The sequence below is a fragment of the Monodon monoceros genome, unplaced genomic scaffold (assembly GCF_005190385.1).
Source record: "Monodon monoceros isolate NGI ecotype Baffin Bay Population unplaced genomic scaffold, NGI_Narwhal_1 Super_Scaffold_9, whole genome shotgun sequence".
Lineage (NCBI taxonomy): Eukaryota > Metazoa > Chordata > Mammalia > Artiodactyla > Monodontidae > Monodon > Monodon monoceros.
The window spans coordinates 35,510,552-35,528,476 of NW_021703786.1; the positions used below are offsets into that span (position 1 = coordinate 35,510,552).

Below are 17,925 nucleotides of genomic sequence, written 5' to 3' on the forward strand. Positions count from 1 at the left end.
AGGAGGCTGCACGGGGTGGGGTCTGTGTTTAAGTGTTTTCCCCTGGGGACACCCCCCTACCCACCCACTCAGAGCAGCGTGGAGCAGCTAAAGCCCCAGGAGGGGGCTGTGGTCTCTTTGGCTTGAGGTGTCAGGGAACAGAGTTCAGAGCTGCCACCACAGATGCAAACTGGTGGGCAAAGTCCTGGGAAGGAGAGAGCTGGAGAGGGGAAGGCTTAAAGTCTGCAAATAAACTCCCTTCAGAACCTTGGCTGACCCCTGAACTGGGCATGCACAGATTCTAGCAACAGCTACAAGTCTGAAGAGCTCAGCACGCATTTCTGTGCTACCCAGTGCAGGGAAGGTAGAATTTAGAGTGTGAATTCTGTTAAGTTAGAAAGGCTTGATAAACACTTCATATTTTCCATTGAAGTCCCAAAAGGTTCATGCTAGGAGTAAAGGCTGTATCCCGGAATGAAGGCGTTTACCTAAGATTAAGGATAAAATCCAACAGAGCCCAGTTCTGACAAAGCATAAAATCAAGACTCCTCAAGTCTAAGGGGATTAGGCAGTAATTAACTGCCCGTGAGAACTGAAGTCAACACTCCTCAGACTGAAAGTCAGAATCTCTACAGTGCATCACACACAGTGTCCAGTTTTTTAAAACTACTCAATAGGAAACTTCTAGTCTCTGGTCCAGCATTTGGAGCTCTGGAAGTCAGCCCTCCATCCTAACAAGTAAAAAGCTGAACAAACTACAAAGTCAATGACTTCTGAGATCCATCAGAGAAGTGAGGTCACAGGGCAAACCTCTGCTCCCCGAACTGGAGACAGACAGGTGAGAATACAGAGAAGCACAACATACCAGAGCAGAAACCCACAAGCGGACACCTCTGGGAACCAGTGCCCTGGTAGGAAAACCCGAACTGTGATGAACAAACGGCGGGAGGCTCAGTGTAGATGAGTTTAAGAGTTAAAAACCCCATGGGGGTGGGAGTCCTCTTTTAGATGAAAATCCTAAGAAAAAAGAAAAAAATAAACACCAGTGATCAAAAGCACTGTGACAGAAATAAGAATAAGAATGCCTTTGATGGGCTCGTTCGTAGATTCCACGGCTGAGGACAGAATCTCTGAGCTTGAGGATATCTCAAAAGAAGCTTCCAAAGTTGAAAAGCAAAGAGGGAAAAAAATCTGCAAAACGCAGAGCAGAATATCCAAGAACTGTGAGGAAACTACAAAAAGTGTAACGGGAACACTAGAAAGAGAAGAATGAGTGAAAGGAATAGAAGAAATCTATGCAACTATAAGGACTGAGATTTCCTCCAAATTCATGTCAGACACCAAACCGCAGATCAAGGAAGCTCAGAGACCCCGAGAAAGACCCTGTCGAGAGAACAAGAAGTCAAGCCACGACTCGAAGAAAATATTCTCACAAGGCACATCTGATAAAGGGCTGTTATCCGAAATGCACAAAGAACTCTTAAATCTCAACAATCAGGATGATGAGAATGAGAACCTGAACAGACACCTCAGCAAAGAAGATACACAGTTAGCAGACAAGCATACGAAAGGGTGCTCAATGCTGTACGTCATCAGTAGTTGCAAATTAAATAACAAGACCCCACGACACACCTAGCAGAGTGGCCAAAATGGAAAACAGTGGCAACACCGAATGCCGGTGAGGGTGTGCAGCAGGGGCTGTCATCACTGCCGGCGGGGACACTGGACAGTGCAGCTACTTTGGAAGACACCTTGGTGTTTTCTTACAAAATTAAATACACTCTAACCGTACGATCCAGCAGTCACACTTCTTGTTATTTATTCAAATGAGTGTATGTCCACAAAAAGACCTCCATGTGGATGTTTATAGCATAACTGTCAAAACATTTACTCCTAATTGTGAAGACTTGGAAGCAAGCAAGATTTTCTTCAGTGGGTGAATGGATAAATAAACTGTGGTACGTCCAGGCAATAGAATATTATTCAGCTTTGAAAACAAATAAGCTCAAGCCATGAAAAGACATGGAGAAGAGCCTTAAAGTGGTATTTTAGTCACAGCCTAGGCTGCCATAGCAAAGTACCATAGACCGGGTGGCTTAAATCATAGAAATTTATCTTCTCACAGCTCTGGAGGCTAGAGGTCCAAGATCCAAGGTTCTTGAAAATGTGGTTTCTGGCGAGGGTTCTCTTCCTTGGCTTGCAGACAATAGAGATACAAAAAACCCTCGATACATACTAGCAAACTGATTTCAGCAGCTTATAAAAAGGATTATACGCCATGTCCAAGTGGAATTTATCCCATGGATGCAAGGGTGGTTCAACATATGAGAATCAGTCAGTGTAAAGCAATGTATATTCATAGAACAAAAGACAAAAAAATGATCATCTCAGTAGATGCAGAAGAAGCATTTGACAAAATCCCACACTCTGTCATGATATAAGCACTCAAGAAACTAGGAATAAAAAGGAACTTCCTCAACCTGATAAAAATTATCTGTGAGAAACCCAGAGCTAACATCACACTTAGTGAGGAAAGACTGAAAGCTTTCCCCCTAAGATTAAGAACAAGACATGAATGTCCACTGTCACCACTTCTATTCAACATTGTACTGGAGGTTCCAGCCACAGAAATTAGGTAAGAACCAGAAACAGGAGGCATCCAGACTGGGGAGGAAAAAGTAAAACCACCTCTATTTGTTGATGAAATGATCTTATGTAGAGAAAAGCAAATAGTCAAAACTCGCCAGTTAAAAAGCAGAGCCTTATCAAACTGGATGAAAAAGCAAGATTCCTTTCCTTCCTGCCTACAGAGACGCATTTTAAATATAAAAGCAGTTGAGTTGAAAGGAACAAAATAGATATATCACACAAACAGTAAAAGCACAGGAGACCGGAGTGGCTATGTAACATTAGACAAAGCACACCTCACGATACGGAGTACCAGGATAACCAGGGATATTTCACAAGGATCCAGAGTCCGATTTTAAGGAAGACAAAACTAAAGGGAAAGATAGACAATCTACATCCTAAATGGAGATTTTTAAGACGCTTCTCTCAATAATTGATAGAACAACTAGACAAAAAGCCGGGAGGGATATAGGTGATCTAGACAGCTATCAACACCTCCACCTGATTGAAATTTACGGAACATTATACACAAGAACTGCAGAATACACATTTGCTTCACTTCCACATGGTGTGTTCACCAAGACAGATCACCTGCAAGGCCATAAAATAAGTCTCAATACGTTTCAAAAGATTGAAAACTTCCAGAGTATGTTTTCCGATCACAATAAAATTAAATTAGAAATGACAAAGATGAGAGAGCTAAAAAAAGGCCCCCAAAATTTGGAAATTAAGCAACAGCTTTCTAAATGACCTATGAGTCAAGGAAGAAATTAGACAAGGTACTAGAAAATATTTCCAACTAGATAATGAAAGTAAAACATAGAATTTGGGAGACACAGATAAAGCAATGCTTAAAGGGAAAACTGTAGCTATAAACGCTTATATTTGAACATGAGAAAGGTTTAAAATTAATTATATGAATGTCCTCTTTAGTAAACTAGAATAAGGAGAGTAAAGTAAGTAAAGAAGGAATGGAAATAAAAGCAGGAATCATGACATAGAAAACGATAAAGGAAGTTAACAGAGCTAAAAGTTGCTTCATTAAAGATTAATTAAAAGGATAATGAGGAAATATTATGAACAATTTTAGGCCAGTAAATTTGACAACTCAGATGAAACGGACAAATTATTTTAACAACTTACCAAAGCTGATACAAGAGGAAATAAAAAATCTGAATAGCCCTATACCTATTAAAGAAATTAAATTGATAACCAAGAACTTTTCCATCAAGAAACCTCCAGATCCAAAGAGTTTCACAGATGAATTCAATCGACGTGAAAGAAATAATACCAATCTCCCATAGCCCCTTCCAGAAAACAGAGAAAGGAACACTTTCCGACTCATTTCCCAAGGTTAGCGAAACCCTGATACCTAACCCCGACACAGACATTGCAGGAAAGGAAAATTATAGACGAAATCTTGGCAGATCAAATCCATCAATATATAAAAAGAAGAATACATCACAATTGAGTTTATCCAGGAATGTAAAGTTGACCTAACATTTGAAAACCAATCGATGTAATTCACAGCATTAAGAGGGTCCTTATGCAAGTATACACATTTATAGGAACTCATCAAATCGTGCCGTTTAGGTCTGTGGCTTTCACTGTGTGTAAAGTTTCCCTCAATTACTCTTTTGAAAAAGGAAAAAGCAATAAGATCACTTCATTCTAGGCTACACAGCGAAACAGACTCGCTGCCTCTTAAAGCTCCCCCTAGGACACGACCTCAGAAATCACAGCCTCATCATAGAGGGACACACACCTCTTTCTCTAATCTAATGCAGTAGATGTCAGTTCACCTCACTTATCCCAAAGCAGTTTTATGTAATTAGCATGCAGATTTTCAGGGACGGGGGTGGGGAAAAGGAGGAATCAGAGCACATCCGGGCTTCATCCTGTTTCATCCTACTTCATCCCATCTGTTGAGATTTCCATTCTTCCCTTGCTAACTTTCCTGGGAGTTTGGTGATGCCTCAGAAGAACAGACCTCCCCTGGGTGTCATAATTCCTGTCTGACTGTGATCCCTTCAAACAGTCCTATCACTTCATAGTAGCGTTTATGATCCCAGCGTCACGATGACAAGGGCTTTCTGGCTGGGTTATGACTTCTGAAATTAACTCAGCCTGGAGAAACCATACCTCTGAGATAGGGTAATGTAAGGGCTGGCATCTGGACACTTTCCATCTGAAAGAATAACAAACATCTCACTGGTTTGCATTTTAGGTCTTGGAAAGTCGAAGATTCTTGTGGCGTTTTTAATATCTTTCAAGTGATGAACTCAAAGAACTTGTTTTGGTTTTATGCCACATTTTCTTTGGGGGTCACTTATTCACCCTCAGGGCAAATAAATTTTTGTTCTTTATTATATAATTCTTTGGAAAGCTCTAACTTTAAATAACTGAATCAGGACTTCCCTGGTGGCGCAGTGGTTAAGAATCCGCCTGCCAACGCAGGGGACACAGGTTCGAGCCCTGGTCCGGGAAGATCCCACATGCCGCGGAGCAACCAAGCCCGTGCACCGCAACTACCGAGCCTGAGCTCTAGAGACCGAGAGCCACAACTACTGAAGCCCATGCGATTAGAGCCCCTGCTCCGCAACAAGAGAAGCCACCCCTATGAGAAGCCTGCGCACCGCAACGAAGAGTAACGCCTGCTTGCCGCAACTAGAGAAAGCCCGCGCATAGCAATGAAGACCCAACGCAGCCAAAAATAAATAAATTAAATAAATAAATAAATAAATAAATAAATTCATTTTTAAAAAAAGAAATTGAGTTAAAAAAAAATAACTGAATCAAATTGGAATCCACACCAGATCCCAGATTTGGGTGAGGGGTTTTTTTTGGGGGGGGCGCGTGGGGGGGAGCTTGTCTTTCATTCATTAAAAAAAAGTTAGGGTTCCTACCAGATGCAAGATTCTGTGCCGAGCATGTCAAGACAACAACGATTAAAGAGCTTACAGAGGCTGAGCTTAGAGAGCTTAAAGCTACTAGAAGAAAGAAAAGATGCACTTAAATAACTGGTGTGTATGGCAGAATGTGGTAAGTACCGGAGTTCTCCAGGTCCTACCAGCTGGGAGGACGAGAAGCAGTTCTCAATCCAGGTGGCCTTAAGAGCCGAGAGGGAGTTTAACCTGGAGGCCAAGGAGAAGGACCGTCGCTCTTGGAGAACTAAGACTAGGAAAGTACAGGGACCCAGGGTGGAGGGAGTCCGAATTCACTTGGAAGCAAAAAGCCACTGCAAGACTTTGAGAACCATGCTATCACCCTTCTAAAATATACGTTTAAGATGGTCACAGGGTGAGCCAAGTAGGAGAGAGGCTTGGTTTTGCTAAGTAGACCTCTAACATCTATTTTCCGAAACAGTCTCTTGCTTCAAAATATCTCTAAGCTCCCACTGAATGTTCAGCCAGACTGGCATTGAAAGCATAACCGTGGGATGAAATGTTTTTCACGTGAAAAAGTGGACAGTGTGGATGTGCTGGACCAGCTCTGAGCTGGCTGGAGATCTAGGCGAACGGCAGAAAGGCCTTATTAGCGTACCTGTAGGTGCAGAGGGCCTGGGCAGGGCCCTTGCGTGTTGAGCCCTCCTCCTGGGCCCGGGTTCAGGGCGGCACCATCAGAGATGCTGAGAGCACCCTGAAAGGGGGCAGCCCACATCATCCTGGAAGCTTGAGCGAGAGTCCGGGTGGGACAGGGCCCCTCAGTAACTCACCGGTGACGAAGAAGGCCTTGTACCGCTCCACGCGGACAGTCTGAAGGGCTCCGTCCTCTCCGGCCGCCCCACTGTTGGGGTGAAACAGCACCTGGGAAAGGGGGGCAGGGCTTACAAACAAGAAAACCATGCTAGAGGCTCCCTGGAAAGCATTACTTCCTTTTTTCTTTTTTTTTGGCTGTGCTGTGTGGCATGCGGGATCTTAGTTCCATTGGAAGCGCAGAGTCTTAACCACTGGACCGCCAGGGAAGTCTCAGCATTACTTTCTTTGTCGTGGTCCCTGTTCCCCGTCACCCGCCAAACCCACCCTCTGACACCCAGCCCAGCCCCAAACACAGACACAGGCCTGTGGTCTACACCATCCAACTCCCGGGAGCCTGTGTGAAAGAGCTCTTTTGCTAGTCAATTAATCGGAGTGGGTTACAGCTCTGCTTGGATTCCTAGGCCCAGTACTAGCCATGTCATCTGCAGGGTCCAGTGCAAGATGAGAATGAGAGAAACCTTGTCCAAAAATTAAGAATTTCAACTGTAGAGCACAAGGAATTATAATAAATATCCTGTGATAAACCGGAATGGAAAAGAACATGAAAAAGAACGTATATGTGTGTAACCGAATCACCGTGCTGTGCAGAAGTTAACCCAACATTGTACATCAACTATCCTTCAGCAAAATAAATTTCCTTTCCTAAAAAAATTTTTCTTCATTTATTTTTGGCTGCATTGGGTCTTCGTTGCTGCACGCGGGCTTTCTCTAGTTGCGGTGAGCGGGGGCTACTCTTCATTGCGGTGCGCGGGCTTCTCATGGCGGTGGCTTCTCTTGTTGTGGAGCACAGGCTCTAGGTGCATGGGTTTCAGTAGTTGTGGCACATGGGCTCAGTAGTCATAGCTCGCGGGCTCAGTAGTTGCGGCTCGCAGCCTCTAGAGCGCAGGCTCAGTAGTTGCAGCGCACGGGCTTGGTTGCTTTGCGGCATGTGAGATCTTCCCGGACCAGGGCTCGAACCCACGTCCCCTGCCTTGGCAGGAGGATTCTTAACCACTGTGCCACCGGGGAAGTCCCAAAATAAATTTCTTAAAAAGCTATTTTCTTTTAATTACTACCCCCCCCCCCACACACACACACGAAATTAAGAATTTCAAGGTGGCCACAGCACGTGTGCTTTAAAGCAAGCACAGGGTCGTTCTAAGTGCGGGTCCCTCTGTGACAGCAGGGGTCACCCACCCAGGAGGCTGGCCCCTGCCTGAGCCCCACCCCTCAGGGCCAAGACGGGGCCTGGGATCTGCATGTTTTGGAAATATTCCCAGGGAGCCTGGCACAGATCGGCGGTGGCCCTTGGATCTCTTAGAAAGACAGCTTCTTCAACATCCAGTCGGCTCTCCAACTCTCACGGGAGGGCGTCTCTGTGTGACTTCTCCAGAACCGTGCACGGCCTTCCCTCCAAACACAGATCACCTTTGACTCCGTCCTACCACACTCAGACCGAGCAAGTCATCAATGAATGGAATCACCCTCCAACTCCGCGCTTCCACTGCAGGGGGCACGAGTTCGATCCCTGGTCGGGGAACTAAGGTCCTGCAAGCCAAGTGGCGTGGCCCCCCCCCAAAAATAAAAAGAATCACCCTTCAGAATGGAAACACCTAGTTCAGGGTTCCCAAGGACAAGGTTTGATAGAAAATAAATGACCAGCATCCTTGGCAAGTTGGTGGCTTTGGGCTGGAAACGTGAGACCGCCTTGGTATGAATCATGACCGATATATATCACTGGAAAGGTGCTTACGTGATTCAAAGTTTCCATGGAGCTAAAAAAAAAAAAAAAAAATGAGAAACATCTGTTGGAGCGGTAAACAGCTGTCCCCCCAAGTTTCCCGGCTCTGAAAGGATGCCAGCGAGGGTGGGGCTCCTCCCACACCTGCTGCTTCCGTGCTCTCGTGACAGGGCCTGCCAGGTCCCCAGCCGGCGTGATGACAGCAGGCTCCTTCCAAACAGGAAGAGAAGTCGTAACTCAAAACCCTCACTTCTTCCAACCCTGAAGGAAGCCAAGCCTCTCACCACAGGAGGCTGTTTTGTTTCCTTCTGGAGAGGGCAGGAAGTGGGGGACTTGGGAAATCTATTGTCAACAGATCTAGGATGTACTCAGACATCCAGGAGATGGGAGCCCAGGCCCGCGGGTTCGAGCCATTGACATTATGGCTCAGTAACAGAAACAGAAATTCCGTAAGTGGCGGCTGCCGTGTGCAGGACATTCATTTGGTGTCACCAGGCGCCACTTCCAGAATCCAAGAGCAAGCAAAATGGCTCGCTCTCGGGAGGGCGGATGGATCCTGGAGAACTCGTATGTGCCCTGCCTTTCCCCTCTGAGCAGACTGATGGTGGCGTTCTTGTTTATATCAACATAGGAAGGAGGTTGGCAAATTTACACATGAATCACAGCTGAAGACATTTCCTCTCCAGAGGACACCCGGTCCGAATTGCAAAGATAACTTTATCTTCTGCAAACACGTTGCATCTTCTTGGTTGCCTTTCTTACCTGTTTGCTTTGTTTTCTTTTGTTTTGCTTTTTCAACCAGGGAGCGTCTCCTTACCTCTCTGGAGGCTGGTGCCTGGGTAGCCTCCCCAGAAGGAGGGGTCTCCCACCCCTTCAGGTCTGGGTGCACAGACCCAGGTCTCCAAAAGCCGTCAGCCTCGCGCCAGCCGCTCCAGACAGCATCTTTTGCCACTAGGGGGCCTCCCTTATCCCTAAGAGAAGTGATCAGCGGTGCAGAGACCAAGACCCGACTTCCGTTTCTACAATGTATGGTCTCCAGGGATGGACCAAGCATTGTATGACTACTACACAGCCCCAGACTGGTCGTGACAGGACAGATGCAGAGCCATTAAGAAGCCTTCCCTCGGCTGACAGCTTCTGGACTTGGTCATGGCAACCTGGGGCTGAGGTAGGACTTGACCAGCAGTGATGCTGCAACCTCCAAATTCCATCCGGGAAGCAGGCGAGCCTAGAGTGGGATGCCTGCCCCCAGGCTGTGCACCCTCTCCTGCCCGCTCCCCTCTCCCCCTTTGTGGTTGCCCTCGTTGCCTGGACACAGACCCCTCTAGATCAGAAGCAGAAGGGTCTGCAAGTGCAGGAATACACGGCATGGCATCAGCGACCCTAGCTGTCCATGAAGTGGGTGGTGAGACCGCTCACAGCAGGAAGACCTATAGCCCAGCATTTGCCTGTAAATCTCTCAGCGCGGGACCTGGGGAGGGTGCCAGGGCTTACGTGGCCCTAGGTTGCTTCAGCTCTTCGACTTTCCGTTACTCGTTTGCAAAATAGGGAAGAACCCAACCGCTGAGACTTTTTGCATATTGTTTTGAGATGACGGTCTAGGAGCTACTTTGAGCTTCTTGAAACTGGAATGGTTTTCTAAACCAACCCCATGCTCGAATCTTGTAAGCCCAGCATATACCTAAGGGTGAACACAGCTGTGTTTATTAACATATACATGTGTATGCTGTGGGAACTAATCAATATATTCTAATTTGAGTATTAAGGAATGTTCCAAACAGGTGGCAACGTTTAAATCTAACCTTTAAGGCTGTTATACACAGTTGGATGCCCCAGAATGATACGGTGCCTTGCACGTGATCGTTACTCAATAAATGATTACTGAATACCAAAACCAAAACAAGGGACTTCCCTGGCGGTCCAGTGGTTAAGACTCCACACTTCAACTCTGGGGGCGCCAGGTTTGATCCCTGGTCGGGGAACTAAGATCCTGTACACTGCACCAAAACCCAAAGGCAAAAAGCACGCGAATACGTGCACGTGTGTGTGTACCCACGTGTATATGTGTGCATAGGTATGTATATTTCTACAGTCACTCATACATTTTTCCCTCCTGGCCCTCCATCAGCAGACTCGAGACAATGTACTCCGGTCTCCGCAGTGGCTGAATCTGGGGCCAGCGGCGGCCTACGTTGAGCTCTAAGGTGTCTGGACTAACGCTGCAGGAGCCCAGCCCTCTGGGGCGCTGGGCCGGGCCCACAGGTGCCAGCGCCCACGTGCCTCTACCCTGGAAGGTGCCACCAGAGCTCTGGGCGAGCGGCGAGTGGCAGCTGTCCCCTCCCGGGACACGGGGTAGCCCACACACATCACACGTCCCCACGAAAACCCCAGCCGGTGTTGCGGCTCGTATCTGTCTCTCCTGCCGGTCCCTGGGCCCAGCCCCCTGGGGGCCCAGACCAGCAACCGCGAAGCCCTGAAGCGGGGCCTCCGTGGGTGCGCGGAGAGCGGCAGCTTGAGAAAGGCGGCGAGCCCTCCGCCGTCTGGAAACGGAAGTTCCGCACCCGGGAGCTGGCCTCCCCCTGTGGACGGACAGCGTCAAGGTGCCCCCAGTCCTTGAAGCGCTTCCTGGTGACCCCGATCATTCTGTGCGCGGCCGTGGTCATAAACACGCGGGAGCATCTCTCCGCTGACGTCGTCGATAACCCCCCAGGGTCACATACTGCGAACTCCCAGCCAGAGGCGGAAGCCACCTTCCTGCTTGGCTGTCCTGCGGGAGCAGGGCTCGGCCTGGAAGGGTCTGCAGCTCCAGGGGGTCGGATAGGCCGGGAGCAGCCGTCCTGCTCTAGAGGCCACTCCGAGCATCGTCAAGAAGCCCTGGTGCCCGCTCAGGACCAGTGTGCCGGCCGTGGGGAAGGGCAGCTTCAGGAACTGCCCCAGGACATTTGACTCACTTCCATGTGACCCGCAGTAAAGCCAGAAATAAACCCTTTGATGTGTGGGTCCCTAACTGAGGAGCCGGGCTCACGGGGCCTTCCAGAAAGAGCTCCGGGTTCCGCCGGCCTCCTTCCTCCTCCCCCTTCCTCTTCCTTTTGGCAAAAGTAAAACACACAGAAAGGCAGAGAAAGGCCATCCGGCCTGACATTTCCTGGCTGTCGCTGCCACCGAGTGCTTCAGAGCACCCCGAAGAGGGGACCCTGGGGGCTGGAGAGCCGTGTGTGTGCTGAGCCCCCGAGGACCGGCCCTGCCACCCAGGGCATCTTTCCTTCATTTGTTTATTCATCCAGTCCTCGTTTATTGCACGCTGGCCGGACGCCAGACCCTGTGTTAGGTGTTCTGAGAATTCCATGGTGAGCTCCCTGACCTTGGGAAGCTTCCGTTCTGGCCGGGGAACCCCACGATACACAACTCACAGGCAAAGGTCATGCACCCCATCCCACAAAAGTGTGCCGCGTGCCTAGGGCATGTCAGAAAATTAAATGATGGTGAGGGGAAAAGTCATTCGGTACAGGGAATAAGCCCCAATGCACGCCCACCCTACACCAAAACTGCTGCACAGAAGTCTGGACTGAGGAACTGGACTGACTCAGGAAGAAGAGGGGGAGAGGAAGGACAGGTTCATCTCAGAGGAATCACCCCTCGGCGGCTGACAGACTGGATCTCCAGGGGCCACTTGCAGGCGCCTTCTGACGATGGTTCTGTTCGTGTAGAGGCAGCCAGGCCCCGATAAGGGGCAGGGGTCCCACCTCTGGAGAAGCCCAGGTGGGACACGTACCACCTCCACTTACCCTGTGCCCAGCCTGCGCCCTGCCGAACAGCACCTCCGAGGCATCCAGACCGTCAAAGTGTCGGCCTTGGGGCAGGCTGGCCCCAGCCAGGGCCACCACGGTGGGGAAGATGTCCAGCACGCTGCAGGAAGATCAAGACAGTGTTGGCCCCAGCTGTCCCCAGGCTCTCTCCCTGGCCGTGCTGGGGTCAAGAGCCGCCCAGCCCAGCCCAGACCGAGCCCCGGCAGCCTCCCATACAGCCCGCCCCCTCTGCCTCCTGTCCTGCCTTCAAGCCTCACCTGGATTTCCTACAGGAGCAGCACCCAGGCTCTGCAGCCAGGTGTTGCCTGGGCTCAAATCTCAGCTCGGCCATCTATCTCTCTAGCCCTCAGTTTTCTGTTCTCTAAAATGGGCATGATAGGGGACTTCCCCGGCGGTCCAGTTGTTAGGACTCCGCACTTCCACTGCAGGGGGCACGGGTTCAATCCCTGGTCGGGGAGCTAAGATCCAGCAAGCCTCGCAGTGTGGCCAAAAAAATAAAAATAAAATGGGCATGATAATAACAGTACCTGCCTCACTGGGTGGCAGTGTGGATGAAAGACACAGGTCATGCACGTAGAGGGCCTGGCACTCAGAGTGCTCACTGGATGTCTGTGTTATAGTCACTCACAGGGACACCCCTGCAGACCTACCTAAGAACTAGGGGGCTCTAATAAAAAGGAATGAAATAGCGCCATTTGCAGAGACATGGATGGACCTAGAGACTGTCATACAGAGTGAAGTAAGTCAGAAAGAGAAAAACAAATACCGTATAATATTGCTTACATGTGGAATCTAGAAAAATGGTACAGATGAACTTATCGGCAAAGCAGAAATAAAGTCACAGATGTAGAGAACAAACTTATGGTTACCGAGGGGGGAAAGGGGGGTGGTGGGATGAAACGGGAGAGTGGGACTGACATATACACGCTACTACGTATAAAACAGACGACTAATGAGAACCTGCCGTAGAGCACAGGGGACTCTACTCCATGCTCTGTGGTGACCTGAATGCGAAAAAAATCTAAAAAGGAGTGGATATATGTATATGTATAATTGATTCACTTTGCTGTACACCTGAAACTAACACAACATTGTAAATCAACTCTACTCCAATATAAAATTAATTTAAAAATAAAAGTTAAAAAAAAAGAAGAACCAAGGGGCTCTACCTGTCACCACCTAGGCCACCGCCACCCGCTGAGAGGGAAAAGTGTGTGACAGGTGTCTGCAAGAGAACATTTACTTCATTTTTCCCACCCTGGGTCTCCGTGTCGCAAATAGCTAGTCTTTGTCTAGAATGCCGTCATGTGTGACACATTCCATCCGCTTTCATTTAGCTCTGTTATTCCTGTTACAAAATAGTCAGTGTTCAGGGTGGGCAAATTGGATGACATCCAGAAATACGAAGAAGCAGCACATACACAGCCCCCCGCCCGAAGGCAGCCACTGTGAACACGTTGGTGGATTTTGTGAATTTGATTTTCTTTGAAGTCACGTGGTACCATTTCCCTCTGCTCTAGGGCACATCTCCCTCCAGCCGGCTGTGCTCAGGTCAGACAAAAACTCTTCGGCAAGAACAGAGCTGTTTATCTGAGGGCCAGGCTAACGGAGAGTCGGTGGGACTCGACAGAACCAGAGGGCCAGGCCCGCACGAGGCTGGACATCTCGGGAAAGAGGGTCCACCTGAGGCTGGGCTCATGGGGAGGCCTCCAGGCCCCACCTGCTGCTTCCCCAGCCCAGAGTCCCGGGAGCGGAGGCTCGCCCCCCAAGATGGGCCGCGGAAGGGAACTGCCACGTGCCCGCCTCCCCTTCTCCTCTGCTCCAGGGCTCTGTCTACAGCCCCAAGCAGGATCTCTCCCTCGACTACGGTACAGAGCGTCTCTGGTCTGCCTCTGGCTTCCACAGTTCACAGAGCCGGTGGCTTATCTCTCGCAATGCACGCTCCAGGAGCTGGCAGCCCACGCGCATGCAAGTGCAAGAAGTGCACAGTAAGCCCTTGCGGAGTACAGAACGGTCCAGAAACCTGTCCAGAGTCCAAGGTCCCTGCCAGAAATCAGGCAGCCTGGAGGACCGCAGTGCAGGCTGAAGAGGCCGGGGTGGCCGGCACTGCTGTTTGGAGTTTTCTCTCCGTTGCACCCGTAAGAGAGGCGTGCCTCCCAGAGGAGTCAGGTCAGTGGCAGAAGAACAGGCTCTGCCTTAGATTTGGGGGTGTGCGGTACATTTTCTTTTCCCGTCTTATTCCCCCCTCCGTCATCGTGAGGCTTAGCATCCTCATTATACAGCACAGAGTCTAATGTTCATGGAGTCCTAGTGTCTCAGAATCGGGCAGGAACCTCCAGAGCACAGAGGAAAGCTCGGGTCCGCGACAAAAGCTTCTGCATCTCCAGGACTTGCCAGTCCAAGCTCAGGCTACCAAAGAGTCCTTCCTTACGTAAAGGAGGAAAACAAGCCCCCGAGGGGAGCCCTGGAGGAGGGAGATCCTCCCGGGACACAGAGCCCCAGACCCTGGGCCCCTGCGTGAACTTGGAGAAAGCATCAGTCCTGCAAAGGCTAAAAAAGGGACCCCGCTACTCCAACGCCTCCCTAAGGAATTGGTCCCGGGAGTCTTGGAAACCTTGGGGAAAGAGACCAAAAAACCCCAAACCTAATTTTCAAATTTCCACAGTTCATTCTAATACCTGGGAAGGCGCATTCCGACTTTCATGGAACCTCAGTCCGTTTGCCTTTGTGGTTCCTTATTCCATATAAAATACTCAAAATTATATTTTACAATTCTGTTGACATAAAGATTATATAAAAATATAAAGAGGAGATATTAAGCCATTTTTCTTCAACCTAAAAGTTTTTGTTTTTTCTTCTGGTTTCAAAGAAAATGCAAAGGTCGTGTGCCCCCAGCACTGCGCCTCCAGCCCCGATGGGCAAATCGGCCTTGGGTTCTGGAGGCCTTGGTTACGAGACGGGCTGTCGAGAGCCTGCTCGCGGACGGACAGGCACGGCAACCCAGAAGAGAGCCACCTGAGTGGGTCGGCTCCAGGGGGCACACACTGCAGGTTCTGTTGCCCATGTGAGAAGATTTTCTTCATGCGGCTTCAGCCAGCCCAAGGCGCTGAAGACTGTTCAGAGAAAGTGTGCATATTTGTGTTTTTATCCGAGGAATTGCCAACAGAACCTGCGTGTGACAGGGACTGGGCAATTGCGAGGAGGATACGGGGAGCTGCAGGGCTGCGGGGGGCTGGCCTGGATCTCAGGGCACGTGTCGATGGCACTGGGGCGCTTGCTGGGCTGCCGGGGGCGGAAGGGAGGCTGTTTCCTAGAAGCGCGGACATTACATCTGGGAAGTGGCCGGTGTGATCTGAAGACGGGAAGTGAGAAGGGCCAGGGCTGCTGGAGTGTAGGCTGGGGTGCGTGGGCCTGGACTCCGGGCCTAGAGTGAGCGAGAGGAGAGCAGAACCCCTCCAGACCGTGGAAGAGTGGGAACGCTCCTGGATGTGGCGAGCGAGCTCTCTGGCCTCTGGCTGTAAGTTCCTTCCTGCGGGAAACTCGCTCGCATTACCTCTGGGGAAAGCTAGGCGCCCACCCCTTCCTGGCCTAAGTCCCTCGGTGGAGACTGGAGAGGCTGCAGGTCCCCCTTGGAGACCAGCAGGGGCCGGCAGCAACTCTGCAGGGAGCATGGGGGGCCCACAGCACCAGAAGACCCGACACCGCAGCGCGCACGTCGGTTACACAGCAGAGCGCCGCAGCAGTGCGGGTGAGGGAGGGTCCGCTGCCCATCCCCCCCCCCATAACCCACTGCCAGATACGGGAAAGCAGTGGGGGGGCGGGCCTTGAAAGGAGACGTGCGGCTGGGCCTTGCCCGGGGGGCGGTGACACCCAACCCACAGGACACCGACGTGAGCATCACCTCTTTGCAGATCCTACTTCCGGGACTCAGTTCTGTGCCTCAAGACAGTCCAGAACCAGCCGAATCCCCCTGCACATAACTGCCTGCCTTTGGGATATGGGAAGACAGCCTCGGGGTCCCCCAGTGGGTCATCCGCTCTCCGGGCGAAACAGACCTTTAGCTGTTTTTCAGATGAGATTATTGCAAGTCATCCCCTCCCCTTCTAGTCGCTGTAGGCTTGCCCCAAGAATCTCCAAGAGAGCGTTCCTCCGTTCTGAACAGAGATGGGGGCCTCCCAGCTCAGATGCAGAGCAGACCCCCCCCCCCCCCCCCCCTGCTTTTTGTACATGACCAAGAGAAATCACTTGAGAGCTGTGATTCTCAACCAACATGCGTCTGTCCTCCCCAGGGGACACTTGGAGCCGCCCGGGGACATTCTGGTTGTCACAACTGGGGCTGGGGAAGCCATGGGCATGCAGTGGGTGGAGGCCAGGGGTGCTAGCAAACATCCTTAAACGCCCAGGACACCCTCCACCCCAAACAACGGTCCAGCCCAAAATGTCAGCAGTGCCAAGGTTGAGATACCCCACTTTAGGGTTTTAGGATCAAATCACCAGGCCCTTTTCAGACGTGCTGCCCTCCCGAAGGGAGGTCAGCTCCTCAACCACAGAAGCCTTCTGTCCGATGTGCCCGTTCTTACAGTCCCTGGAGCCATGCTTGACCCATAACTGGACCCAACAACTCATCTCCGCTGAATAAATGAATTTCCCCCATTCTGCAGTTGGGTCACTGGGCTTTGGGGCCAGGGCATCGGTAAGACTTTTCCTTTGATCTTATCACGTCACCCCGGCGCACACCTGATGATTAACATACCAGGTACGTCTAAAGGCAACCAAGAGGCTTAGCGTGGACCCTTCTCCCCGAGCCCCAACACACCTTTTTCTACTTTTTCCGTATTCACGTGAGTGTATCAACTTGTCTACTCTCTGGTGTCCGTAATTCCTTAGGCACTGGGCCTTGGTTTAAGGGATCCTGGCCTCAGCTCAGAGTGGCTGAAGGGAGTTATCTCTGATCTGGAAGGAGATGTATATCCTCTGGGGAAGAAAGTAGGAGACTAAGTGATAGGAGAGGTGATTAAGTACCTAATACGTGGGAGTGTCTGGCTGGGCTTCCAAGAACATGAAGCATAAGAGCCTCAGTTTCTTGAATACGCGTCGTACCACCCTTCTCCCGAGGGCCAACCCGGAGGGAGTCCTGGCAGTCAGGGCGCTCCACCCAAGTTTGCTCTCCATGGATTCACGTGAGAAAATGGCAAGAGGATGAACCGTATGGAGACAGACTGTCCTGCTGCAATCAGGACTAATTTAACACCAAAAACATCCTAAGAGGGGCTGACCTGGTGCATCGGTAGAGTGTCCTGGTAAAATTCCCAGCAGATGTTACCTCGTACCAAGGCTGGCTTCCTTTGGACACTCACCAAAATATCCCCTAAGTCAGCTGTCACTTCTGAAGCCAGGAATTATCGACAAAATGATGCAATTTTATCACGGAGCCGTAGTTGAGTGAAGGTGAGAACGCCATTCTCAACTGAGAAGCACGAGCTTGGTTTCCGGTGATGTCACTTGAGAGACGGCACGTCCAGCCCAGCCCGTGAACCCTTGGCCTGACTGCAGCAAGTCGGGCCCACAAAAAGCAGCCCGCCTGGCCCTCTTCCCGGCCAGCCTGACGTCACAGGCTCCAGCCGGAGCTGTTGTTGTCACGCCTGCCGGCAGCACCCCGCCCCCATCCCCACCCCCGATTGTACGGGGCTGACCGGGAGTTCCCGGGGGCCCAGAGGCTGCCAGGGACAGTGCCTACTCACCCCCGACTTCGGCTGTCACCGCTGTTCACCCTTCCTTTCCCCCCGGGGTTCAGTCTCCCCGCCTCCTCTCCATCACCTCCCCTCTGGGATGCTAGAGGAAACCAGTGAAGCCTGCTTTCCTCTACTGGGCTGTGTTCTCTAGGCCAGAACCCACTTGGTTAACGGTGAAGGACCTTTGGAAACAGGAAATTAGTCTTTAACCAGAATAAGACCTCTGAGCCTGTGAGCAAGCACCTGTGTCTACGGAGGGGCCCCCTCGTCCATGGATTCAGGGCAGAACCACGCAGAGGACG

At 50.6% G+C, this 17,925-nt stretch overlaps 1 protein-coding gene across 3 annotated transcripts in view; it reads right to left on the minus strand.

The window, feature by feature from the left end:
• ARSG (arylsulfatase G) overlaps positions 1 to 17,925 on the minus strand; it is a 119,235-nt gene that overhangs the window by 3,097 nt on the left and 98,213 nt on the right. For all 3 annotated transcript variants that reach the window (XM_029210822.1, XM_029210821.1, XM_029210820.1), the window contains exons 10-11: positions 11,871 to 11,991; positions 6,323 to 6,413 (exon numbers count right to left, since the gene is read on the minus strand). In XM_029210822.1, coding sequence (XP_029066655.1) covers positions 6,323 to 6,413; positions 11,871 to 11,991 — 212 coding nt within the window. The remainder of the gene's footprint in view (positions 1 to 6,322; positions 6,414 to 11,870; positions 11,992 to 17,925) is intronic.